This window comes from Myxocyprinus asiaticus, chromosome 39, assembly GCF_019703515.2.
Source record: "Myxocyprinus asiaticus isolate MX2 ecotype Aquarium Trade chromosome 39, UBuf_Myxa_2, whole genome shotgun sequence".
NCBI classification, from domain to species: Eukaryota; Metazoa; Chordata; class Actinopteri; order Cypriniformes; family Catostomidae; genus Myxocyprinus; species Myxocyprinus asiaticus.
The window spans coordinates 10,994,736-11,021,765 of NC_059382.1; the positions used below are offsets into that span (position 1 = coordinate 10,994,736).

At 39.7% G+C, this 27,030-nt stretch overlaps 2 protein-coding genes across 5 annotated transcripts in view; both read right to left on the reverse strand.

The window, feature by feature from the left end:
• Positions 1–8,867, reverse strand: part of LOC127430106 (NXPE family member 3-like) — a 49,272-nt gene extending 40,405 nt beyond the window's left edge. The window contains exons 1-5 of one of the 4 annotated variants that reach the window (XM_051679592.1): positions 8,730–8,867; positions 7,364–7,431; positions 5,155–5,562; positions 517–932; positions 312–388 (exon numbers count right to left, since the gene is read on the reverse strand). In XM_051679592.1, the coding sequence (XP_051535552.1) occupies positions 312–388; positions 517–932; positions 5,155–5,562; positions 7,364–7,431; positions 8,730–8,775 (1,015 nt within the window). In that variant the 5' untranslated portion in view covers positions 8,776–8,867. The remainder of the gene's footprint in view (positions 1–311; positions 389–516; positions 933–5,154; positions 5,563–7,363; positions 7,432–8,729) is intronic. The other 3 variants (XM_051679595.1, XM_051679591.1, XM_051679594.1) reach the window with 3 other exon arrangements.
• A 4,916-nt stretch (positions 8,868–13,783) lies between these two features.
• LOC127429644 (NXPE family member 3-like) lies at positions 13,784–26,568 on the reverse strand. The gene is made up of 7 exons (XM_051678764.1): positions 26,563–26,568; positions 20,514–20,858; positions 15,872–16,287; positions 15,664–15,740; positions 15,063–15,266; positions 14,553–14,884; positions 13,784–14,435 (listed from the first exon to the last, which is right to left on the reverse strand). The coding sequence occupies exons 1-7, from the start codon at positions 26,566–26,568 to the stop codon at positions 14,241–14,243; spliced, it is 1,575 nt and encodes a 524-aa protein (XP_051534724.1). The 3' UTR covers positions 13,784–14,240.
• Positions 26,569–27,030: the final 462 nt, after the last annotated feature.

Below are 27,030 nucleotides of genomic sequence, written 5' to 3' on the forward strand. Positions count from 1 at the left end.
AGACTGTAAGGTCACATAAAAGGAAATCAGGTTTATTTTTCACAAAATATATATATATATATATATATATATATATGTTTCTCAATGCCTCAAACTAAAATTACCAATTCTGGAATCTTTAATTTTTTTTTTTTAACTCATTTAATCTGGTATAAGGTAATTCTAGCTTGCTATTTAATTTACACTAGCCAAACTTTGAGAAAGCATTACTCTATTGAACAACATAAACAATTTCATCAACCAAATTTCCCTACATGACCATACTTTTTTTAAACAAAGTATCCATCTCCACAGATCAAAGGCCAACATACCAATACTTTCAAATGCAATGGAAGGAAGAATTTTGATGATGCTCTTTTCACCATTGATATATTTGTTGGTGTGCTTCCTGCCAAGAAAGAGAACGTATCTCTCAAACTGCCTTATAAATTTATCATGACAACAAACTAGTTAATGACTGAATGAATGGGGTAGAGAAATCAGGTAAACAGTCAATCAAGTATCTTTTAATCTCACATAAGCATATTTTCTTCTTTAGTCAGGCGGTTGATATACCCGCCCATAGAGTGGTACACAAGGGCATTGCATGGCAGGGATTTGGGTTTCTGGCAGCGCCATGTTTCTCCAGTACGGGGATCCTTGTATTCACAGCAGCAGTCTCCAGTTCCCATCCTCTCCAGTCCATTCTTGTCCCACTTCACATTACACTTCACTTCCTCACTCAGCCTGATCCCATTTGGTCCTGGCCCCTCATAATATCCATTGAAAAACACTCTGTCAGAGTCAGTGTCTCTGTGACACCTCAGGACCTGCACAGCTTCACTGGAGTGGATAAGACGTACAGCCACCTGTGCCTCACCAACCCATGGCAGGAAGAAACGCAAAGAGTAGGAACCATTGTTCAGGTCCACCACCTCCCCAAACACACTGGCCTGTAATGGAGAAAAAATAATTTTACCATGAATTAGATAGTAAAGATTGATTGGGGAAAAAAAGGACTTAAATATTGATCTGTTTCTCACCCACACCTATCATATCACTTCAGAAGACAAAGATTAAACCAGGAGTTTTCAAAGTGTTAAACAGTAAGCCCCTGTGACATGTTTCTGGTCAGTCTCGGGGGAAAGGAGGAAGTGGGAACCAGCTTACACACTTTAGTGATATTTAATTTCTGACGCTGTTCAACATATCCACAAACAGAAACTCAAATGCACAATAAACATAAATCAATGCATTCTCAATGCAGGCAGAGTCATCATCGCCTTTTGACTAATGTACAGCACGGAGCGCTCCTCCCCCTCCACCATCTGGGACAGTACCGCTCCCAACTCCCTGTTCAATGCGTCCGAATGCAAGATAAAAGGGAGAGAGGAGTCAGGAGGGTGCAATAACGGCCCACTGTAAATGGCAGCTTTCACCCGTGTGAGCACCTGCTGACATGGCTCCATACACTGGACTGGAACTGGTGCCCCCTTTTTTGTAAGATCAGTCAGCGGCCTGGTGACGGTCGAATAGTTGGGCACAAACCTACGATAATAGCAGCCAGCCCCAGGAACTGTCTCACCTCCTTTTTGGTCTTAGGTCTTGGGCAGGCTGCAATCACTGCGGTATTATCAATTTGGGGCTGCACCTGCCCATGACCCATGTGGAAGCCCAGATACCGTACTTCCACCTGAGCCCAAGCCGTCGCTCTTAGGAACCAAAACCACCTGGCTGGCACAGTCACTGTGGGATTCTTCTATTACCCCCATATCTAGCATGGCCTTCAATCCTTCCCGTACCACATCTTTTTTGTGTTCGGGTAATCGGTAGGGACGACTGCGTACCACTACCCCTGGGGTCATTTTGATATGGTGCTCTATGAGATTCGTATGACCGGGGAGAGGCGAGAACACGTTGGAGAACTCTCCTTGCAACCTGGCAACCTCTGTAAATTGGGATGGTGAGAGGTGGTCTCCACAAGTGACTGGGGTGACTCGATCGGTGGCTTTTATGTTCACCTCTGGCCCGAGCTCCTCCCTCTCTGGAACCACCATCGCCAAAGTCACGGGAACCACCTCTCTCCATGGTTTTAGGAGGTTGAGGTGGTAAATCTGACATGCTCCGCCACTATCCATTTGTTTCACCTCATAATCGATTTCCCCAACTCGCCATGTAAACTCAAAGGGGCCTTGCCACTTGGCAAGTAATTTAGAGCTCAATGTGGGGAGCAATACAAGGACTTTATCTCCCGGTGTAAATTCCCGTAGTCGAGTACCCTATTATACAGCTGTCTTTGATGTTTTTGAGCCTGGAGCAAATTCTCCTGTGTTAGTTGCCCCAGTGTGTGGAGTTTTGCTCTCAGGTCAAGAACGTATTGAAATTAGTTTTTACTGTTTTAAGGTCCCTCTTCCCAATTTTCCCATAGGACGTTGAGCACGCCGCACGGTCGGCGCCCATACAATAATTTGAATGGGGAACACCCTGTGGAGGCTTACGGGACCTCTCGAACTTCAAATAATAGGGGCTCGAGCCACTTGTCCCAATTCCGAGTATCCTTGTGCACAAACTTACGAATCATATTCTTTAGGGTCTGATTTTGATTGTCCGTTTTGTGGTGGTAAAAGCTTGTACGAATTGATTTAATCCTCAATAATTTGTCCAGTTCGCATAATGTGCATGACATGAACGTAGTGCCCTGATAAGTGAGGATTTCTTTCGGAATCCCACTTGGGAGATAATTCTGAAGAGTGCCTCCGTAACACTCCGTGCTAAGATATTGCACAGAGGCACTGCTTCTGGACATCACGTTGCGTAGTCCACCAGAACCAACACAAAGCGATGCCAGCATGCTGTCTTTTCTAATGGCCCGACGAGGTACATACCAATTCTTTCGAAGGGAACCTTGATCAACGGAAGGGGGCACAATGGAGCTCTTGGGGTGGCCGGCGGATTCACCAGCTGACATTCACGGCATGCCACACACCATCTGCGAACATCCCCACGAATGTCAAGCCAATAGAAATGGGCCATTAGATGGTTTAGTGTTTTTTCCTGCCCTAAGTGACCCTCCATCAGATTATAATGAGCCATCTGGAATAACATTTCCCCACAGCTCTGTGGTATTAACAGTTGGGTTGTATCCTCCTTTGTCTGAGTGTTCTGCATCACTCTATTCAACCTATCTTTGATAATCTAAAAATATGGGTATGAGAGTGCAATGTCTGGCTGGAGGTGTTGACCATCAATCAATTTCATTTGGTCGAAGGCGTGCCTAAGGGTTTCGTCTCGCATCTGCTCCAGAGGGAAATCCCCTACAGGGAGCTCTCTAAGGGCTGGGGAAGCCGAGACTTCCCCCTCCCTTGCATCCTTCTGACGCGGAGCTGACATAGACAGCCCCGGCACTGCCTCCCCAGCCAGTGAATCGCAAACTACACACCGAGACAGTTTGTTGCAGGACCCATCCACACATATTCCCCTTAATAAAGTTGTAAATGCTGACCAATTCATACCCAAAATTAGTGGATGGGGGAGGAGGGGACTAACTGCAGCCTCAGCACTATGCTTTTGTCCACAAAATTGAATGATGACCATCACTAAAGGGTAATCTTGAATATCCCCATGTACACACCTTACCTTCACCCGCCACCTTATACCCAAAGCCTCGGACTGAACCAAGCCTTGGTGAATGGAGGTTTGGTTAGAACCTGAATCCACCAAGGCTTAGTATGTACCCCCCTTAATATTTACAGGTATCCGGTATGCTCCAGGGTATTCACCAACCTGGGGAGGAGAGTGGAGAGAGATAGAGGGAACCAGCGGGTTGAAAGGTTCCCGGGACCGGGGAGCCAGTTTTGGGGAAACAACTTCCTGTTTCCGGGGAGTAGGAACAGGACGGGGGAAATAGGAGGGTGAGGAGGGACAAGGAGAGAGAGAGAGAGAGAGAGGCAGCCGAAGAGGGCTCGCCAAGTGGTCCTCAGCCAGCTGGATGGCCTCATCCAACGATGCCGGGTGGTGGCACTGGACCCATTCTGCCATCCCTTTCTGCAGCTGGGTGATAAACTGCTCCAGTACCACCAAATCGACCACTGCCACGGCGTCGCGTTCTGCTGCCAGCTGCCACCGCCGGTGGCTGAGCTCGCCAAGCATCACCGATCAACTAATGTTGTGTATATATACATATATACTGTATATCCACTAAAACAGCAGTACATTATGCCCACTTATTTGATGTTTTATCAGGTATTTACCTCTAGTGTTATATTATCAAAATTCATCATATTTCAGGTGTTGGAGCAATTCACCAATGATGATCAATAAACTTAAATTCAGTCTGACACATTATAAATATTTATATTAATCATATGAAACCGTATTTTGCCTATTTTTTTTATTAAAAATAGGCCTACATATTTGTCCTTATGACAATGGGATTACTTAACTGTTTTTTAGCCTGTACTTGTGATAATCTCGCATCACATGAGCTAGTGTCCGTCTCTATGTGAAACTTCACTTGTCACAGACACATGAAGACACATCGACCCGACATCATGTTGAACTTGTAATTATGGACACGTCTGTATTTTGTTCCACATATTTTCGGATTTTCTACACAAATGTCGCCACATGAGTTCTCTGGTATTGTTTCTCCCTCGATATAACTCATCAACAGAGGAAGAATATTTGTATAAATAGACAGAGGCAGAGCTATGTGGCTTTATAATAGATTTGCGAGTGAACAGGACACGTTTTCTGCGTGCACATGCAAAATCAGGGAGATTTCACAGAGCAGCTTATATTTGAGAGCGCAAATCCAGTTTTGTGCAAGAGCAAACGAAATCCACTTGCGAGTGGAAAGATTTGTGCTTGCGCAATCAGTACATTGATGCCCTCTCAACATTTACCAGTATTATAATGCTAGAGCTATGGTCTGTTAAACTAGAATATGGTCTGTTAAGCTATTAATTTTTCTTCACAATACATTTTTATAGTGTTTATTTATCTTTTGATTTTGCTTGCTGAATTTATCATCATTCTCCACACCTCCCCTGACATCCTCTGGTGCCTCCCAGTTTGAAAACTGTGAGATTAAACCACTGGAGTCGTATGGATTAATTCTATGCTACCTTTATGTGCTTTTTAGAACTTCAAGAAAAAAATGCATTTATGAAGTACCTTAGTTGCAGACGAGAACAGCTTGGCTTGAAAGAAGTCCCCTCCATAACGTTTGGGTTTGTTGTTAAAATCCCTCGCATGCACACTAACAAAAAGCTCCTCCCCTATTTGGTAGCTCTCTCTCAGGTCATGGATGATGAATGTGGAGTGGGCTGGACTAGTACTGAGGGACACATGTGTGACAGATCTGTCTGGTTCAGCCCAGTAGAGAGCCTGCTGTAAATTGGAGTACTTGTCTAAACTGATTCCTAATTTAGAGTAAAATGAGTTTATGAAAGATTCTTCTGAATGGATTCTTAATACACTGTCTGTGGTGTTTGTAGAGTTGTGGAGGATTGGAATGTGCTGACACAAAAAACTGGCTGGAGATGGTTTCTTCTTTTCATTATACATATAAGACCATACAACCTACAAACACAAGATACATGGTTATTAATCAACAGTTCTGTCAGGACCACTTCCATAAAATAAATACTAAGCTGAACACTTTATTGACATGTGGACATATGAAAGCAACTGGTATTGGCAGTATGGTTCTGCTTTAGTAGCAGGGAGAGCAGCGAATAACCCCCACTGATTTTTGTCTTTGAAAAAGGAATGTGTGTTTTCGGAATCATGCACTGAGATTGTTGTTTTATGCTAAAATACTAGGCTGATCTGTAAGATAACTATGAAGATGATCTGAGTCAAAATTCAGAAAACTGAATGCCAGCAGGACTAAGAAAAAAAAAAACTAAAACTGCAAACACCAATAGCTTTCAACATGTGTAAACGTATCCTGGGCCCAGTTGTTCAAAAAGTTTAATCTGGATCAGAATGATCCGGATTTAGAAATCCCATGTTTTGCTATCCAGGATCAGGTAATCCATTTTACTTTTGTGCCGGTTTTTCAAAGTAACATTGGATTGGATCACTCTGATCCAGATACAAACTTTTCAAGGTTACCAAATCTGGATTACCAGTGCTCTAAATGGGACTACATATCACAATGTACGCTAATATCTATGTAAAGAACAACAGGTAGAATAGCCAGTGTGGGTCACTTTAAGTGTTTGTATTTGAAGAGACAGAAAACAGCCCAATAAAACATACAAACATGCCCTTCCAATTTCAATTTCTTTTAAACAGTCAGACCCCTCATCTAACCCACAACATATAAATAAAAACAAACAAATATACATTATTCACAAATACAATGTGGATATTTTGAACATGTGTTTTAAATCATAAAAAGGCTAAATGTCCCTCTCTCTGATGACGTTTATGATGCACCTGAGCCTGTTGAAGACCCAGACCAACCTCCCGTGTTCTCTCAGAATGAGGGACTGACTGGACGTGCAATAAGGGATGCAATTGTTGGAAACTACTTTTGACTGGTTCATCTCTGATGATTGTGTCATTGTAATTAATATACAGTGATAAATATATATTATATAAATATATTATTTGTTTGATATTGACAGCTGTTTGGAGGGATTAATTTATGGTGACAAAAGATTTTTTTTTTTTTTTTTTTACTTTACTGTACTGAAAGTCTTAATAGGGAGCCTAATGTCTACTTTATCTACGTTATCACTGTAATGGTTAAAAAAAATCAAGTGCAAAATATAAATAAATGTGTATATATACTACATGATACAAATTACCAATTTTTAAATTTTATTACATTTTGTTCCTGAAATCCTCCCTTCTGCTGGGATCAGGATAATCCTGATTTTTTTGGGATCAAAGGTATTCCAATCCTACTAAAAAGTTTGGAACAACACATACTGAAGGTTTGATCCAGATCATAACCAAGACTGAATTACGTGATCTAATCCGATTTCAAAATCCTTTTTTTCTTTTGAACAAACCATTTTCAAGATTTTATCCAATCCGATAGCCAAAATCCGATCAGATAACTTACAACTAGGCCCTGGTATTTAAGCAGCACACACAACTTTCAGGAAAATGCTATTGGATGAACACAGAGAGGTTCAGAAGAAGCCACTGCACTCAAGCAACCTGCATCCTGCTCACTGATCACAATACTTTTGTGCATACTTCAATACTAACCATTACAATGACTTGTGAGCATCTCATCTCACCCAATGTTAACCAATATTGTGCTAATTACTGATATTTAATTATTGTCCTATGCAGAGTTAAGGAGGCTTGCAGAAGAACACACATGATGCAAAACATTTTAATGAAAATGAGAAAAACTCACCAGCAAACATATGATTCCAAGACACAGCCTAGTAAAATACACCTGAAAACATGGTCTTTTTCTGTGACCTGTAACATCAATATAGTCACTGACATAAAATCTTAGTTATGTACAAATTAGTTCTGATATTTTCCCTGGGGTACAATCATTATAGCCATACATTTTTTTAAATGAAATATAGAGAGCCTATTTAAAGGGATAGTTTACCCAAAAATGAATATTCTCTCATAATTTAATCACCCCCATGCCATCCCATATTTGAATGACTTACTGAATATTTCAGCACTGTTGGTCCATACAATGCAAGTGAATGGGTACCAAAATTTTGAAGCTCCAAAAAGCACATAAAGGCAGAATAAATGTAATCCATAAGACTCCAGTGCAATGAAGTGCATAGACCTTAGCAGGGGCAGGGGTGGAAGGATAAATTTTTTTTTTCTTTTTTTTTTTTTAATGAGTAGTAATTATAACTACTTAACTAATTTCTTTGCTTTTTGAGTATTCAACCATTTTCTTGTATATACTGTACATAATTGTTTCGTTCATCACAAATAATAGCCTGTTCTGTTATATTCCTCACAAAAAGTTGTATTTTCCCATCAATGTTCTCGGTAAAGATGATGATGTAAACACAGAGGGTGCTCAACGGCTAAACCCATCCGTGTAGTGCATGATCATCGAGTGAAAACATTCTGCTCATTCATACATTAATGCCATGTTTCCTTCAGAGTACCCACTTAAAGGGCTCTGCAGTTCGGAGAGAGTATTTTACCTTTCGAAAAATCTAGATGGTATTTTCAAATGAACTGAATATTTTGGAAACTAACTTTGAAAGGTGAATGTTTATTGTTTAATTTTTAATAATGAAATTAGTTGTGAAATGTTTCCAAATGAAATATTCAATGCTTAAAAATACAACCATGTTAAATTTCAGCCTCTCAAAATGCAAGCACTGTAAATGCAATGCATTTAAATGCAAGCACTGATAATACAATGCATTTATTTTTAAGATTAGAGCAATTCGACATGTTTTTAATGCTTCAAAGACTTTAGCCATGAATTTAGCTCCATAGACCCCTCACCACTTTTTATTTATTTATTATTATTATTATTGTTGTTTTATTCCAAACAACCTTCTGTTGTTAGTTTTATTTGTTTTTGTTTTTTGTTTTTTTTTCTCTACAAATTTTGTTGCACCATCAATATTCAATAAAAATAAATGTATTTCTTGAATCTTGATACACTCTGTGGCCAGAAAAAAGCAAAAGGTGTGCTTTTAGCCCCGTTATTCCCTAAATCATGCGTTTGTGTTTATGAAAGTATTTTAGCAAACAAAAATATCAGCTAGAATTTAGAACAAACTTACCATGTTGTTCCCAAGTTTCAAGCTCCATTTTATTTTTTGAGAGCATTTTAACGTTCAAGGGCGTAGGCTACAGTTTTCCGTTGTGACTGCTGTGCATTTCCGCCTTGTGGTTATCTGTTCAGCCCTTGAATCTAAAGAACAGATGATGGAGCAGCTCCAAATAGGGTGTACGTACATAGGTGGGTGAACGTGTCTGATTGGACTGTTTATCCACACTTGGAAATGTTCAGTTTGATCTCCTGCTGGGGCAGCAACAAACTGCGAATGCAAGGGTAGCATGCTTTATACATAATAACGTCATTTTCACATTTAAGATCTCAACATTTGTGGGAAAAGTTTTCTTTGTGAATTGGAAGTGTTAAGTGGTTAGAAGGATCAATGTAAGATTGCACTGTAATCCCACATATTTATGATCACAGTCTATACTTGTATTCAAAGTGTTTATTGACAGCCATTGTACTGGTATTCCTACAATACATATAGGCCAAATTGTAACCTGATTAATACTTGTTGCTCATATTTGTAGTACACTATATATGGAAATGAATATTTGTTACGCATATATCAGAATCAGAATCAGCTTTAATCTTTCTTGGTGACAGAAGCTTCCAGTGCATAAATAATACAGCAACAAGATAGAGATAATAATAAAAAAAATAGAATAAAAATAAAAAGTGAATAGAAAATAAAGTATATATAGAAAGACACAATAGGACTATATATATATATATATATATATATATATATATATACACACGTATGTACAATATACAAATACAAATCTGTTATATACAGAAGCAAGGGAATGTAGTGGCCGAAGAGGTGTGGTATGTTGGATAAATATAAATTGACTAAGCTGTGTATTGCTTATATTATATTATATTAATTATTGCTCAATGGGTCAGTTTTAACTGTTCATGAGATGGATAGCCTATGGGAAAAATCTGTTCCTGTGCCTGACGGTTCTGGAGCTCAGTGCCCTGTAGCGCCTGCCAGAAGGAAACAGTTCAAAAAGGTAGTGAGCTGGGTGAGTGGGGTCCAGAGTGATTTTTCCAGCCTTTTTAACAGTTGTCACACTTTGCTTGTAAGCATTTAGGAATAAATGGATAAACTTTTAGTTTTTTGCTATTCATTTGTAGATGAATTAGGAGTGGAAAGCGACTGAAAATACATAGGCAAAAAGGTCAATGAGAATGTAAGGATGAAAAAATATTTATTTATTAGGTATGATACGCCAGCAGAGATGGCTTTGCTGGCCCTGAGAAATCCCCACTGGTACTAGTTTCAGAGGTTATACTTGATATTAAGGACAACGGCCATCATATGTGAATGTATTTAACTGATAAACAGATCTAAGACATGGTTTACAGACCTATAATGTATAAAATTGCGAAAGGTCTACATGCTAAACATGACCGCAGCTTTGACACATTTGCAGCTTAACAAAGCACTTGGCCAGTTGGAATTATTGTTGACTGTTGCTTATTCTTACAGAGGAAACCATAACATCATTTGAACCTTAGAGGGAACATGTGATGCCTTTTATGGCAATGTCTTTACACAAACAGGAAGTCTTTGTTGAACCAATCTCTACACTCTGCACCCCAGAGGCCTCTCACTCGCAGACTTGGCTTCCTTTCTCTCTTCCCTGACTTCATCTGTTGACCAGTGTTATTTTTATTTTAAGATATATATCCATATATACATATTTACTAAATTAACTTTATTCAGTGTATTCATTTTAATAAGGATTATTTCAGTTTTTCAAGTTTTTCAAATTAAAGGTTTTCTTGTAATCGTCTGGTCTGTGTCCAAATGAATTAATCTGCTGGATCATTTGCATCAATCCCTCTGTACTCCTTTCCCATAACTGGCAAGAGAGACTGAGTGGAATGAGCAGACCTTGACAGGAATGAAAGCAGGAATTTTTGGCAACAAGGTAAGCACAGCTTTTCCATTGCACTTATAGGGACAGTTCACCCATAAATGAAAATTGTCATTATTTACCCTCATGTCTTTCCAAACCTGTTTGCTGTTTTGATTTGTTTGTCTGTCTGTCTGTCTGTCTGTCTGTTTGTATGTTTGTTTGTTTGTTTGTTTCACAATCATTATCAGTTATTGTTTGGTTTCAGAAAATGTAGAATATAGCATAAAGTCGTGTGGACTATTTTTTTTTTTTTTTTTTGTCCGATTTGAATCCTTTGTGATTTTTGAACAATTATCTAGATCAGGGGTATTCAATTAAAGTTCCAAGAGGACCTGTCTCTACATTTCCTTCCAGCAAAGGTCTGGATAATAGTTTGTAGCTTACACTGTGTCATATGGCTATGAATATATATATAAAATTTTTGATAGTTTTTATAACTTTCCTTGTAAATAAATAAATAAAATAAACAAATAAATTCTGAAACATTCAAAATTGTCTCTTCAAAACTGGGCAGGGATGAGGACATTGGGGGCCCAGAGACAGCCAAAGTAGTGGGCTCTGAGGGATCTTCTACCAAAAGATTAAAATATTTCATGAAGTGTTCATCAGTGGAGGGCACTTGGATATGAATTTTAAAAGATAAGGTCAACAGTTCGTTTTGAAGCTGAATGACAGCAGTCCAGTTTTTGTGTTTAAATATTTTTACTTTCAGAATATATGGGAGGAGGCCTTTTGAAAGCCACTTCAGTAACTGCCTGGTTTGGTGCAGCTCCGAAATCGGATATCAGAAGACTACAAAGGACAGTTTGGACTGTTGAGAGGATTTTTGGTTGTCCCCTGCCCTCCCTTCAAGAACTGTACACTTCCAGAGTGAGGAAAAAGGTTGGAAAAATCACTCTGGACCCCACTCACCCAGCTCACTACCTTTTTGAACTGTTGCCTTCTGGCAGGCGCTACAGGGCACTGAGCACCAGAACCGTCAGGCACAGGAACAGATTTTTCCCATAGGCTATCCATCTCATGAACATTTGACCCATTGAGCAATAATTAATGTGCAATACACAGCTTAGTCTATTTATATTTATCCAACATCCCACACCTCTTCTGCCACTACATTCCCTTGCTTCTGTATATAACAGAATTGTATTTGTATATTGTACATACGGATATATTTATATACCCAGCCCACTACCTTTTTGCCATGATGACATCTCTGATTAATTTTCACAAACTTAGAACAAAAATCTGTTTGTTTATTATGAAAGGCTCATAACATGCTGATTAATAAAGCTAAATTTAGACAGAAAAAAATTGTATAGTCTAAAGGCGGCACGTTAACTTGTCCTGACACTGACACAAACCTGGCTTAGATGAACCATCTGAATCACTTATCAGACAGATGAATATTTAACTTTGCTTCATTTTTGCTTTCTACAGTGGGTTTAAGCGAAAGATGCCAGTATCTGTAGCGGTGTCTCCACTACTGTTAATATAATAACCGCGCCTGCAACTCTACGTATAGTAAAAATCAGGCATTATGTGGCACCTCATATCTTTAGCCGGGAGAGAGGCAATGTGCGCGGAGCGGGAATAAACCATGTAGTGCTATACGCGCTTTATTCCCACTCTAGAGAGAAATATTTTGCTCTATTCCCGTTTTGCGTACATATACACCTATGCTTACACAATCTCTTAGACAGGTGTCAGATAACTAGCACAAAGATTTAAAGATTTAGATCTCGGCCCAGACTGAATTGTCCATTGGTCTGAATACGGACCGGAGTCCACCTGTTGAGTACCCCTGATCTAGGTGGTCATTTGACCTCTTTCAGTTTCAGTTTTAAGTGTCAAAGAGGATTCCAGTCAGACGAAATCCTCCTTGATGCTATTAACCTTTCTGAAAGTGCTGACTGCACTTGTGCTAGTTTTTTATGATATTCGCAAATGCTGGCCAAGTTAATACACCCTTGTCATAACATAAAACTACATTATTAATGTTACATGGAACTTGAAACATAACTATAACCCCAAATTAATTTTAAATGTTAATTAATAACACTCCCAAACAGTCCCCAAAACCTGCACAGACCTACCTCATTAATTATGTGAACACAACAGCCAATAGCAAGTCCTCAAGCAAAACCCCAACAGACATTACATTTTTTTCTATGAGGTTCAGATTGACTTTCCTGACAGAATTAATAACCTGTGTTGTTTGTCACTGATCTGCAAGGGCAAACAATAGCAAAATAATTCCACTGTCACAGTAAAAAAATGTTTTATGCTTTTTATTTTTACTAATTTATTGTTTGATTCAAAGAATGTTTGTGTTTGAAAATTAAAAAAAGTTGAATTATTTATAAATAATATAGCACTGTTAAATATCCATCTAAAACCATTTATATATAACCCCCACCACAAACCCAAATTATTTAGGGGGCCCTAAATAGCTCTGTGCCCCTGCCACCACACCACGGTACACGGTACGGTGAGAATGAAGAGAAATTAGAAAACTTGAAAAATAGAAAGCACTTTATTAAAAGCAACAAAATGTCAAACAGCTAACTGAATAAAATAAGTTAACCCAATTTTTGCCAGGCACTTGGATAGGAACAAAGTAGCTAACAGAAGACTGCAGTGGATGCAGGCAATTCAGAGATAAAATGATAAGGGATGCCTGTGGAATCACACATATATCATGTATCCTATTTCTGCTTCAGACTTTGTTTATTTATTATTACTTTATTAGTCTACTAGTCAAGCTAAATCATGCCCCCAGGTTAAGGGACCAGGTGTTTCAGGACAAGCTCTCCTGGGAAGCAACTTAAGGCAGTATTAAACAATAGCGGAGCATTTTGTCACACTGTAGGCCAGGATAAGTTGTCACAATAACATCTGCTTTTAATAACAATATTTTATATATTAAATATATTAACAATAATTATGTTTTCATCACAGGACCTTTCCCACACATTTTCTCTTTATTAAAGAAGAGACTTAAAACAGCATTAAAACAGCTTTTATAAAGTTACTGATATGACTGAAGCGTTCAAATCATGTAATGATTTCAAAACAAAGTTCCAAAATTACAACTAATTTCTTTAAGAATAAAACTTTTTAAATGAGGGAAAAAAAAAAATTCTGAGTGCACATTTAACCCTGATGAATCTCATTATAAACAAGATCCAGGCTTGTGAATGCAAATTAGATTGGGACAATTTAAATACAGCACAGTGAAGACACAGTATGTCTGTTTTGTTTTTGTTTTTTCCATTGTAAATTACGCAGTTCTTTAAATAAGAATTGTTTTTGAATTCATTTTTTTTCTACATCACCTGTGTAAGAGGGAGGCCACCCAATGGCCCAAGGACGGTATCCAATGGCGTGGCTGAAGGTCTCCTGCGTGTTCTGTCTTATAAAAGTTTCCAAGGATATCTGTGTGAGAGTTTTATGATGTTAGCTCTCAAAGAGCCTTTTGGGTGTAGACATCCTGATGCCAGCCTTACACCTGTGACAGGCTTTTCACTGGCACTAGAAGTTATTTTTGAACACTTTACATTCCTCCATTTCAAAACAATGTAAATTCATTCCGGGCAAATAAATGAAAGGAAAATGTCAATTTCATTTTTGATGATGATTGGGCCTGGATGAATGTCCTCTTTGCTGTAGTGACAGGCTGTCATTTGCCACACATCTAAAATGTAAACACTAACATCCTGAAAAGCCCATCGTAGAATTCTGTCCAACTGTAAGGAATACCAGTCACTGCCAAACACATCCTATTACAAACACAGAGAAACATTACAATATTAGCCATAAACAGAGTGGCCTCTTTGTATTTTAACATTTGGTCACCCTAGTTTGTTTTCAACACTTGGAACACATTAACCTCTTACCTTATAGCCAGTGTTGACAGTCTTTATTATGATGATAGTGTCTGGTGCCCGTTGTAACAATGCCAGTACAGATATGCCAATCCTCAACACTCTACGGATGAAAATATCCAGAGGGTATGTGTGGGGCCCCAGATTAAACACAATGACAGTGTGGGATCCTCCAGCCAGGTCATCAATCTCATTACTGATGTAGTGCAGATTCACCACTGATGTTTCTAGACACCGCAGAGGAACACCGTGAGCCCTCCAATGTAAGACAATGTTGTTCTCCACATCTACTGCTATGAGTGGCCCTGCCTGATATTGAACATGCAGATTCATCTGCTTCAGGGCTGCAAAACAAACATTGATGATCCCACAATTATTGTGTCTGTAAATATGACTTATTATTTACATATGAATCATGATTGTTAAATCATAGGGAATAATCTACTGATTGAACTATTATCGGAATGATCCAATAAGCATATGTTTATTAAGGCACTTTTATGAGTGGGGCAAAAATCTTACTTGGTACTGCTTCCACCAAGAATTCAAACCACTGTCTCAGAGTAGAGTCTCCCATCATGTGGATGTGTTTGTCTTTCAGGCACTGTGTTGTCATTTGGGTTGTAAAATGATGGGTTCTACAGACAAAGGACGTCCACACATCATACAGATAAAAGCCAGCTGGAATTGGTGTTGGCAAACCAGGATGGCATTTCTCATTTACATCTGCAGGATGGAGTAAATAGAGACTGTAAGGTCACATAAAAGGAAATCAGGTTAATTTTTCAAAACAAATATATATATATATATATATATATATATATATATATATATATATATATATATATACATATATATATATATATATGTATGTTTTAAATGCCTCAAACTAAAATTACCAATTCTGGAACGTTCCTTCATTCCATATCTTTAAATTTTTTTTTTTAGCTCATTTAATCTGGTATAAGGTAATTCTAGCTTGCTATTTAATTTACACTAGCCAAACTTTGAGAAAGCATTACTCTATTGAACAACATAAACAATTTCATCAACCAAATTTCCCTACATGACCATACTTTTTTTAAACAAAGTATCCATCTCCACAGATCAAAGGCCAACATACCAATACTTTCAAATGCAATGGAAGGAAGAATTTTGATGATGCTCTTTTCACCATTGATATATTTGTTGGTGTGCTTCCTGCCAAGAAAGAGAACGTATCTCTCAAACTGCCTTATCATAAATTTATCATGACAACAAACTAGTTAATGACTGATTGAATGGGGTAGAGAAATCAGGTAAATAGTCAATCAAGTATCTTTTAATCTCACATAAGCATCTTCTCTTCTTTAGTCAGGCGGTTGATATACCTGCCCATAGAGTGGTACACAAGGGCATTGCATGGCAGGGATTTGGGTTTCTGGCAGCGCCATGTTTCTCCAGTACGGGGATCCTTGTATTCACAGCAGCAGTCTCCAGTTCCCATCCTCTCCAGTCCATTCTTGTCCCACTTCACATTACACTTCACTTCCTCACTCAGCCTGATCCCATTTGGTTCTGGCCCCTCATAATATCCATTGAAAAACACTCTGTCAGAGTCAGTGTCTCTGTGACACCTCAGGACCTGCACAGCTTCACTGGAGTGGATAAGACGTATAGCCACCTGTGCCTCACCAACCCATGGCAGGAAGAAACGCACAGAGTAGGAACCATTGTTCAGGTCCACCACCTCCCCAAACACACTGGCCTGTAATGGAGAAAAAATAATTTTACCATGAATTAGATTGTAAAGATTGATTGGGGAAAAAAAGACTTAAATATTGATCTGTTTCTCACCCACACCTATCATATCGCTTCAGAAGACAATGATTAAACAAGGGGTTTTCAAAGTGTTAAACAGTAAGCCCCTGTGACATGTTTCTGGTCAGTCTCGGGGGAAAGGAGGAAGCGGGAACCAGCTTACACACTTTAGTGATATTTAATTTCTGACGCTTTTCAGCGTATCCACAAACAGACACTCAAATGCACAATAAACATAAATCAATGCATTCTCAATGCAGGCAGCGTCGTCATTGCTTTTTGACTAATGTACAGCACGGAGCGCTCCTCCCCCTCCACCATCTGGGACAGTACCGCTCCCAACCCCCTGTTCAATGCGTCCGAATGCAAGATAAAAGGGAGAGAGGAGTCAGGAGGGTGCAATAACGGCCCACTGTAAATGGCAGCTTTCACCTGTGTGAGCACCTGCTGACATGGCTCCATCCACTGGACTGGAACTGGTGCCCCCTTTTTTGTAAGATCAGTCAGCGGCCTGGTGACGGTCGAATAGTTGGGCACAAACCTACGATAATAGCAGCCAGCCCCAGGAACTGTCTCACTTCCTTTTTGGTCTTAGGTCTTGGGCAGGCTGCAATCACTGCGGTATTATCAATTTGGGGCTGCACCTGCCCATGACCCAAGTGGAAGCCCAGATACCGTACTTCCACCTGAGCCCAAGCCGTCGCTTTTAGGAACCAAAACCACCTGGCTGGCACAGTCACTGTGGGATTCTTCTATTACACCCATATCTAGCATGGCCTTCAATCCTTCCCGTACCACATCTTTTTTGTGTTCGGGTAATCGGTAGGGACGACTGCATACCACTACCCCTGGGGTCATTTTGATATGGTGCTCTATGAGATTCGTATGACCGGGGAGAGGCGAGAACATGTCGGAGAACTCTCCTTGCAACCTGGCAACCTCTGTAACTTGGGATGGTGAGAGGTGGTCTCCACAAGTGACTGGGGTGACTCGATCAGTGGCTTGTATGTTCACCTCTGGCCCGAGCTCCTCCCTCTGGAACCACCATCGCCAAAGTCATGGGAACCGCCTCTCTCCATGGCTTTAGGAGGTTGAGGTGGTAAATCTGACGTGCTCCGCCACTATCCATTTGTTTCACCTCATAATCGATTTCCCCAACTCACCATGTGACCTCAAAGGGGCCTTGCCACTTGGCGAGTAATTTAGAGCTCAATGTGGGGAGCAATACAAGGACTTTATCTCCCGGTGTAAATTCCCGTAGTCGAGTACCCTATTATACAGCTGTCTTTGACGTTCTTGAGCCTGGAGCAAATTCTCCTGTGTTAGATGCCCCAGTGTGTGGAGTTTTGCTCTCAGGTCAAGAACGTATTGAAATTAGTTTTTACTGTTTGAAGGTCCCTCCTCCCAATTTTCCCATAGGACGTTGAGCACGCCGCACGGTCGGCGCCCATACAATAATTTGAATGGGAACACCCTGTGGAGGCTTACGGGACCTCTCGAACTTCAAATAATAGGGGCTCGAGCCACTTGTCCCAATTCCGAGCATCCTTGTGCACAAACTTACGAATCATAATCTTTAGGGTCTGATTTTGATTGTCCGTTTTGTGGTGGTAAACACTTGTACGAATTGATTTAATCCCCAATAATTCGTCCAGTTCGCATAATGTGCATGACATGAACATAGTGTCCTGATAAGTGAGGATTTCTTTCGGAATCCCACTTGGGAGATAATTCTGAAGAGTGCCTCCGCAACACTCCGTGCTAAGATATTGCACAGAGGCACTGCTTCTGGACATCGCGTTGCGTAGTCCACCAGAACCAACACAAAGCGATGCCCGCATGCCGTCTTTTCTAATGGCCCAACGAGGTACATACCAATTCTTTCGAAGGGAACCTCGATCAACGGAAAGGGGCACAATGGAGCTCTTGGGGTGGCCGGCGGATTCACCAGCTGACATTCACGGCATCTCCACGAATGCCAAGCCAATAGAAATGGGCCATTAGATGGTTTAGTGTTTTTTCCTGCCCTAAGTGACCCTCCATCAGATTATAATGAGCCATCTCGAATAACATTTCCCCACAGCTCTGCGGTATTAACAGTTAGGTTGTATCCTCCTTTGTCTGAGTGTTCTGCATCACTCTATTCAACCTATCTTTGATAATCTAAAAATATGGGTATGAGAGTGCAATGTCTGGCTGGAGGTGTTGACCAACAATCAATTTCACTTGGTCGAAGGCGTGCCTAAGGGTTTCGTCTCGCGTCTGCTCCAGAGGGAAATCCCTTACAGGGAGCTCTCTAAGGGCTGGGGAAGCCGAGACTTCCCCCTCCCTTGCATCCTCCTGACGCGGAGCTGACATAGGCAGCCCCGGCTCTGCCTCCCCAGCCAGTGAATCGCAATCTACACACCGAGATAGTTTGTTGCAGGACCCATCCACACATATTCCCCTTAATAAAGTTGTAAATGTTGACCAATTCGTACCCAAAATTAGTGGATGGGAGAGGCGGGGACTAACTGCAGCCTCAACACTATGCTTTTGTCCACAAAATTGAATGATGACCATCACTAAAGGGTAATCTTGAATATCCCCATGTACACACCTTACCTTCACCCACTGCATTGTACCCAAAGCCTCGGACTAAACCAAGCCTTGGTGAATGGAGGTTTGGTTAGAACCTGAATCCACCAAGGCTTAGTATGTACCCCCCTTAATACTTACAGGTATCCGGTATGCTCCAGGGTATTCACCAACCTAGGAAGGAGAGTGGAGAGAGATAGGGGGAACCAGCAGGTTGAAAGGTTCCCGGGACTGGGGAGCCAGTTTTGGGGAAACAACTTCCTGTTTCCGGGGAGTAGGAACAGGACGGGGGAAATAGGAGGGCAAGGAGGGACAAGGAGAGAGAGAGAGAGAGAGAGAGAGAGAGAGAGAGAGAGAGGCAGCCGAAGAGGGCTCGCCAAGTGGTCCTCAGCCAGTTGGATGGCCTCATCCAACGATGCCGGGCGGTGGCACTGGACCCATTCCGCCATCCCTTTCTGCAGCTGGGTGATAAACTGCTCCAGTACCACCAATTCCACCACTGCCACGCCGTCACGTTCTGCTGCCAGCCGCCACCGCCGGCGGCCGAGCTCGCCAAGCATCACCGATCAAATAATGTTGTATATATATATATATACACTGTATATATACACATATATACTGTATATCCACTAAAACAGCAGTACATTATGCCCACTTATTTGATGTTTTATCAGGTATTTACCTCTAGTGTTATATTATCAAAATTCATCATATTTCAGGTGTTGGAGCAATTCACCAATGATGATCAATAAACTTAAATTCAGTCTGACACACTATCAATATTTCTATAAATCATATGAAACCGTATTTTGCATATTGTTTTTAATTAAAAATAGGCCTACATGTTTGCTCTTATGACAATGGGATTACTTAACTGTTTTTTTAGCCTTTACTTGTGATAATCTCGCATCACATGAGCTAGTGTCCGTCTCTATGTGAAACTTCACTTGTCACAGACACATGAAGACACCGACCCGACATCATGTTGAACTTGTAATTATGGACACGTCTGTATTTTGTTCCACATATTTTCGGATTTTCTACGCAAGTGTCGCCACATGAGTTCTCTGGTATTGTTTCTCCCTCGATATAACTCATCAACAGAGGAAGAATATTTCTATAAATAGACAGAGGCAGAGCTATGTGGCTTTATAATAGATTTGCGAGTGAACAGGACGTGCACACGCAAAATCAGGGAGATTTCACAGAGCAGCTTATATTTGAGAGCGCAAATCCAGTTTTGTGCAAGAGCAAATGAAATCCACTTGCGAGTGGAAAGATTTGTGCTTGCGCAATCAGTACATTGATGCCCTCTCAACATTTACCAGTATTATAACGCTAGAGCTATGGTCTGTTAAACTAGAATATGGTCTGTTAAGCTATTAATTTTTCTTCACAATACATTTTTATAGTGTTTATTTATCTTTTGATTTTGCTTGCTGAATTTATCATCATTCTCCACACCTCCCCTGACATCCTCTGGTGCCTCCCAGTTTGAAAACTGTGAGATTAAACCACTGGAGTCGTATGGATTAATTCTATGCTGCCTTTATGTGCTTTTTAGAACTTCAAGAAAAAAATGCATTTATGAAGTACCTTAGTTGCAGACGAGAACAGCTTGGCTTGAAAGAAGTCCCCTCCATAACGTTTGGGTTTGTTGTTAAAATCCCTCGCATGCACACTAACAAAAAGCTCCTCCCCTATTTGGTAGCTCTCTCTCAGGTCATGGATGATGAATGTGGAGTGGACTGGACTAGTACTGAGGGACACATGTGTGACAGATCTGTCTGGTTCAGCCCAGTAGAGAGCCTGCTGTAAATTGGAGTACTTGTCTAAACTGTCTGTGGTGTTTGTAGAGTTGTGGAGGATTGGAATGTGCTGACACAAAAAACTGGCTGGAGATGGTTTCTTCTTTTCATTACACAAATAAGACCATACAACCTACAAACACAAGATAAATGGTTATTAATCAACACTTCTGCCAGCAGTGGCGATTTTAGGGGATGGCCTGTGGTGGCCTGGGCCACCTCTGAAATCTCATTGGCCACCCTGTGGCCACCCCAGAAATGATTGGTAGTTCATCATGTTCATCAACACAAGAACGAAGAACCAAAAGAAACACCTGTCAATCAAAGATGACATCTCAGGTCATTTGTTGATTTAGAGCCACACTGACCCAGGGTCAGTTTTATATTTCTGACCATTATAGTAGTGGTGGGACTGAAGCTGTGTGAGCTGATCTTTGATCAGTGGGGGGAGGGGCAGGCCGCAGGTGGCCAGGCAGGTGCTGCAGGTCGTGGGCAGCGGGCGCCAGGTCTGGAGTATAATGGTCGGTCAGAAGCACGAAGCTGACACGAGCTAGCGTCTACCTCCAACTTCCAATGAGTTGACGACGTCGATTTGTGGTCAAAAAGAAAGCTGTTATTTGAGAGGTATGTTCATCTAATCTAACGTTTAATTTATCCCGAATTTCCATGTGAATGTGAAAAAAATTTTCACTGTTACAGTAGCTAGGTTAAAGAGTAAGCTAGACCCTACACCACATTCAGCATGTTATCTTTATATTGACATGAAATATGAAATGCCACGTTTTCTGATGTAATGACGGAGGTGTGTAAAGCGTTTTACAGATGTATGTTCAATAGCTAAAGTTATATATATGGCTAACCTGTGTGTGAAATGGAAGGGTTTGTGCTGTGACTGTACTTTAAATCTTTACATGAGTTATTTATGAGCTCTTTATGTGTATTATTGGTCAGTCAGACCAATAAAATCTTCAAAGTTTTTATACCTTATTTGACATTTTAAATATGCAGAGGCAGGGCAAATTGCACTTAAATGCCGCAAATGATTTGACTAACTATTTTATTTGGTAATATTCAAAGTAATTGAAGCTATCAGAACATGTGGAAAATAAACCTGAGTAGACACTGTAAATAGAGTTTTGTTTTTTACTGTATTCAGAGATCAATCTGCAATTTTGGGGTTTCCAGACAGACACCTATAAGCCCTCGTAGCCAATTTCACACACTGATTTGTACCCAATTTAACAATATTTCTGCTGGACAGTGCAGTTATAGCTAATAAATGAATGAATAATTGATTGAATGATTGATTGAATTGCGCCTCAATCAGTTATCACCTGTACTTGTATCTTTTTATGATTATACACTATACCTGATGTTATACGCAGATTAATTCTCTACAATGACAATAGCTCTTAAAAATGTGTAACTGACTTTTAAAAATGGATGTTATGTTAAAATAACCAGAGATTCCCAGAAACTGTAATAGGTTGAAATAGAACAGTAATAGAAAACTGTCAAATGTCAAAACAGTCTGATATTGAATACAAGTGAAAGTGAATGCTAACATTAGTTTAAGAATTCATTTATTCTACATGTGTAGATGTTGAAGCAAAGCAATGCGATATTTACACATTTTGATCATGTGCCATTCATAAAGGTTCTCCTGGTATCGCCACCCCACACTAGGTCTGTGCCCCATCTTGGCCACCCCAGTAAAAATGTCCTGGATACGCCACTGGAGGTCTGCGCTCCGCAATATTGAGGGAAGCCCGGTTGTTGCACGCGTGCGTCAGAGAGAAGAGCAGATCATTAGCGCGAGTTTGTTCCGTTACACTCATGCGAAAGTGCAGATGAGGCCTTTAGCTGTTTGCGAGATTAACATTAAATCTGCTTTGGCAGTCCTAAATAGGCTATCACTTGGGCGGCCGCTGAAATATCTTCAATGGGAGAAACATGGCATTGTTCTTTCCCTGCTGTCCGCGACCCAGTCCGAATAGACCTGCGACCCATCACTTGAGGTTACCCCAAGTGACTCTACCCTCCCTAGCAACCGGGCCAATTTGGTTGCTTAGGAGACCAGGCTGGAGTCACTCAGCACGCCCTGGATTCGAACTCGCAACTCCAGGTGTGGTAATCAGCGTCCCAGGCTTCCACCTCACAAGTGACTTACACTTTGAATATGTTGTAAGCAAGACCAAAGGAAAAGGAAAACAAACAACCCAAAAAGCCAAGAAGGAAGAGTCATGTGTGGTTTGTATGCAGCAATATGGACACACAGAGGACCCTAAAAAAGCAGAGGAATGGACCTCGTGTTATCTGTCAGCGATGGTTTCATGACTCCTGTGGAGTAGATAATGGGGTCATTGATGATGACACCTCCTTCACCTGCACGGACTGTCTGTTTTTCATCTGATGGATCGCGGGTAATTTTTGCCTCAATTAAATGTGTTCATCAAACAGTTTATTGGGGGTTTGGGACAGTTCACCCAAATGTAAAAAAAAAAAAAAAAAAAGGTTTACATATTTTTTTTTAATGAATTTTGGACCTGAAGCATTTTTTTACTTCAGTTAAATGTATTCAATGAATTTTTGACTTCAAGCCTTTTTTACCTCAATTAAATGTTAAATTAAATTTGGGGGGAGAGAATTAAGGGAGGGAGTGGGAGGGAAGGGGTTGTTGTGACAGTGAGGAAAGGCAGCTTTATACTGTATGAATTGTGGACGGATTTATAAACCTTCAGTATAAAGTTTAACAGAAATTAACATGGAGTCTTAATTCATAATGATGAACAGAAAAAGGAAATATTGTATGTGAAATTATATCAAAGTATGAATTAAATTGTGCAGTAAATATGCTTACACTAGCCTAAATCAATGATAAGATGTGCTGTCCCAATCACCCAAAGGTCGTGTCCCAATCACCCATATGTAAAAAAAAAAAAAGGTTTTGGGTCAGTTTACATAAAAGGGACTTTTAATATGACATAACCTTCTTTCCTCCTCAAATGGATAGGTAACATCTTCAGTATTACAGAAATGTATCATGTGTTGGGCCAATGGTTTTAATTTATGGCAAGAAAGCTTACACAAGGTGGAAGTTCAAAAACTGTCCCAATCACACTTAATTCAAAATTGTACAGCCTCAGTTAATAATGCAAGTGGACCGTAATATACTACAATAGGCTATGTCTTTGCAATGCAAACAACAACACCGTACACTAAAAACATAAAACGAGGATTCAATAATTATTGTGATAAAACATACCCTTTATGGCCAAAAGTTTGTGGACACCATATGTGCTTGATGAACATTTGATTTCAAAACCTTAGGCATCAATTTCCTCCTTTGCTCTAATAACAGCTTCCACTCTTTTGGGAAGGCTTTCCACTATACTGTATGTAGTAACATGGCTGCAGGGATTTGCTCTAATTCAGACACAAGGCTATCAGTGACGTCAGGAACTGATGTTGGTCGATAGGGCCTGACTTACAGTTGCTGTTCCAGTTCACCCCAGAAGTTATCAGTGGGGTTCAGGTCTGGGCTTTGTGCAGGCCAGTTAATTTCTTCCACGCCAGACACAGTAAACCATTTCTTTATGGACCTCACTTTGTTCACAGGGGCATTGTCATGCTGGAACTTTTGGCCATATAGTGTACTTTATTAAACATGAAACAAATATGCTTAAATGTGAGGGAATGTATAGGTTTAATGAGTTTAGTTGGGTGGAATGATAATCCACGGGGCTACGACATGAAGCGTGACAGAAAACAGAGAAACGTTCAACTCTTTTGTCTTCCAGTGTACAGCAATGCACATCCGCTACTCAATAATGTCATCACACCGTCTCCGAGCAGTGCACAGAGGAGATAATTAGCACAGATGTGGTTTAAATGTGGCATTGAGCATTACAAGAACGCTTCAATTATATTCCAATGGGGGATTAAATGCAGTTGCAAATACAGTACAAATGTGGTGACAAATGTGGTTTCATCTGAAATAAACAGAAAATATAGGTTGCATCAGAATATGTCTATTAACCTCGAACATAAATAATTACTTATAATGTATTACATCATTATTCACAGAATAAACATCAATATACAAACTGAGTATTCAGTTATAACAAGAAAATAAGCATACGTCACTTATAACGAGTATAAAAGAATAAACTTGCATTCATTTACGCGGAGAAAACGAAAGTGAAAGCAAATCCGGAATGGTGGAAACTGTCATCAACTAGCGTCATACAAAATAAAGGTGTCATAATAAAAGTCCTCCACGTGTACACATGGGGAATTTAGAACACTCAAGCCATCTTTACAAAGCAAAGGTGGCAAAGAAAATGCATCTAAAGTTCATTTACAAAGGCTGTTTAATGCTGCACAGAGCAGGCATAAATGCATTTACACTACAATAACAACTGCATAAATAATGTTATGAAATGAATGCTTTAAATATAAAATTATAGAAATAGAAACATGAAACAAACAAATATTTTAAAAGAGCAAAATGTAATATATGTACTGTACTAAAGCATAAAATTATCATAATACGTTTTTAGAGATTTAGGAAACATGCTGTTGAAATACTGTCTTCTCCGAAAACATTGCTACAGCCAGTATATTCTACTTTGAAATGTCCGTTCCAGGATGTAATTTTTGTTTGTTTTGGCCTGTGTGATCCCGCCAACTGCCCATTTCCCAATTGTATTTGGACAACCCGGGTTACCAGATTTGAAACAAGTTAGTGGGCAAACACATCGTGCTGCAGCCATCCTTACTTGCCCTTGTCAGTTTTCTCTTTCATGTTGCGTGTCCTCAACCTGGCAACCTGCCTGGGCTTCCAGTCTGGGGAGGAGGGGCGGGGGAGACAACTCTCTCCAATATTTTGAATTTGGACTGCAGTACCCATTTTAAACGCTTGATATCAATGTTACATATTGCTCCTTTAAATATGAAACTATATTATGAAATATGTGCTCTATCATAACAACAACAAAGTTGTTCTTTTGATACTAGGGGTTGAGGTGGGTCAGAGCAGGCTTAATTTAGTCTGGCTTTTGCGTCTTTACATAGAATTTTGAGCAGGCTTAAATCGGCTTTGTAAAGACACCTTTACATATGCATTACAAGAAGTCAGTTTCAGAAGTCATAGAAGGGCTTTAGTGATTTAGTATTAGTAAACATGTCACTGTAACTTCCCCTGACAACTTAGATACACCATAATTGTTTAACACCTGAGTAATGTTCGATTAATAAAAGCAGTAATTTTCACCACAACAAAGAGTTTTCCCTTTTATAACTTTTACTTTATAAAGTTATTGTACTTTTTACCATGAGCCAGCAGTTTCAGGGAGGTGCCTGAGAAATGTAATGTGTGAAGAAAACAAAGAAAAGTCAAAGTAAATAACATCTGTGAACAGAATCATATTTTGTGTCATTTTTTAATCGTGCTGCAATTTTGTCAAAGTATGCGAATAAGGTAACAACAAGTGTGAAAACATACAATTGTGTTGTCAGGACAGCCTACATAAAATGCTAGCTATTATATTAGGCACAGCAAGATTAAGAATAGAAGTCGAGTGTTGTATTTTTATTTATTTATTTATTTATTTTCAAAAGTAATTTCAATCTCAGTATGCTGTTAAACCATACATAATCTGAGATGTGATAATGTTCAGGACTTTCTGGTGGGCAAAAATGGTCTGAGTTGCTTTTAGCCAATATAAGTTCAAAATATGCATGCAACTTTCCAGTGACAGATTTTTGACTTTGGAGTTTGAGGATTCTTCTGTGAATATAACTTTGGTGAACTATGACTGTCATCATTTACTCACCCTCATGTTGTTTCAAACCCCTATGGCTTTCTTTCTGCAGTGGAACACAAAAGGAGATGTTGAGCAGAATGTGAGAAACTTTAACTGACTGCCTAAGTTACCATTCACTTTCATTGCATCTTTTTTCATACAATGGTAAAATGGTGGTAAATAGTGGCTGATATTGAGACTGATTATTAAAAAAAAAAAAAAAGAAAAAAAAAGAAAAATGAAAAAATATAAACACAGAGACTAAAGGTTCCTAAACAATTTAAATATAAAAATAAACAGTGTTTATAATTGTGCCTGGATGGACAGAAAAAAATAGTTATTTTTATTATTATTGTACAACACATATAAGTTTCTTATGGCAGAAATATGATGTGTTGTTATTGTGGCTTTCTTTTCTCATTGCCTTTCCTCCAAACAGCTGCTCTCCCTGGTGAGCTTCATTGTAAACAAGATCCAGGATTCTCAGAAATCACGTGA

What these genes read in the sequence shown, in the direction of transcription:
- LOC127429644 (XM_051678764.1), bottom strand. An exon ending in TGTTCTCGTCTGCAACTAAG is followed by an intron (nt 16,288 to 20,513) that starts GTACTTCATAAA and finishes TCTCCATTACAG; the next exon opens with GCCAGTGTGTTTGGGGAGGT. An exon ending in CTGTCAACACTGGCTATAAG is followed by an intron (nt 14,436 to 14,552) that starts GTAAGAGGTTAA and finishes TGTTTGTAATAG; the next exon opens with GATGTGTTTGGCAGTGACTG.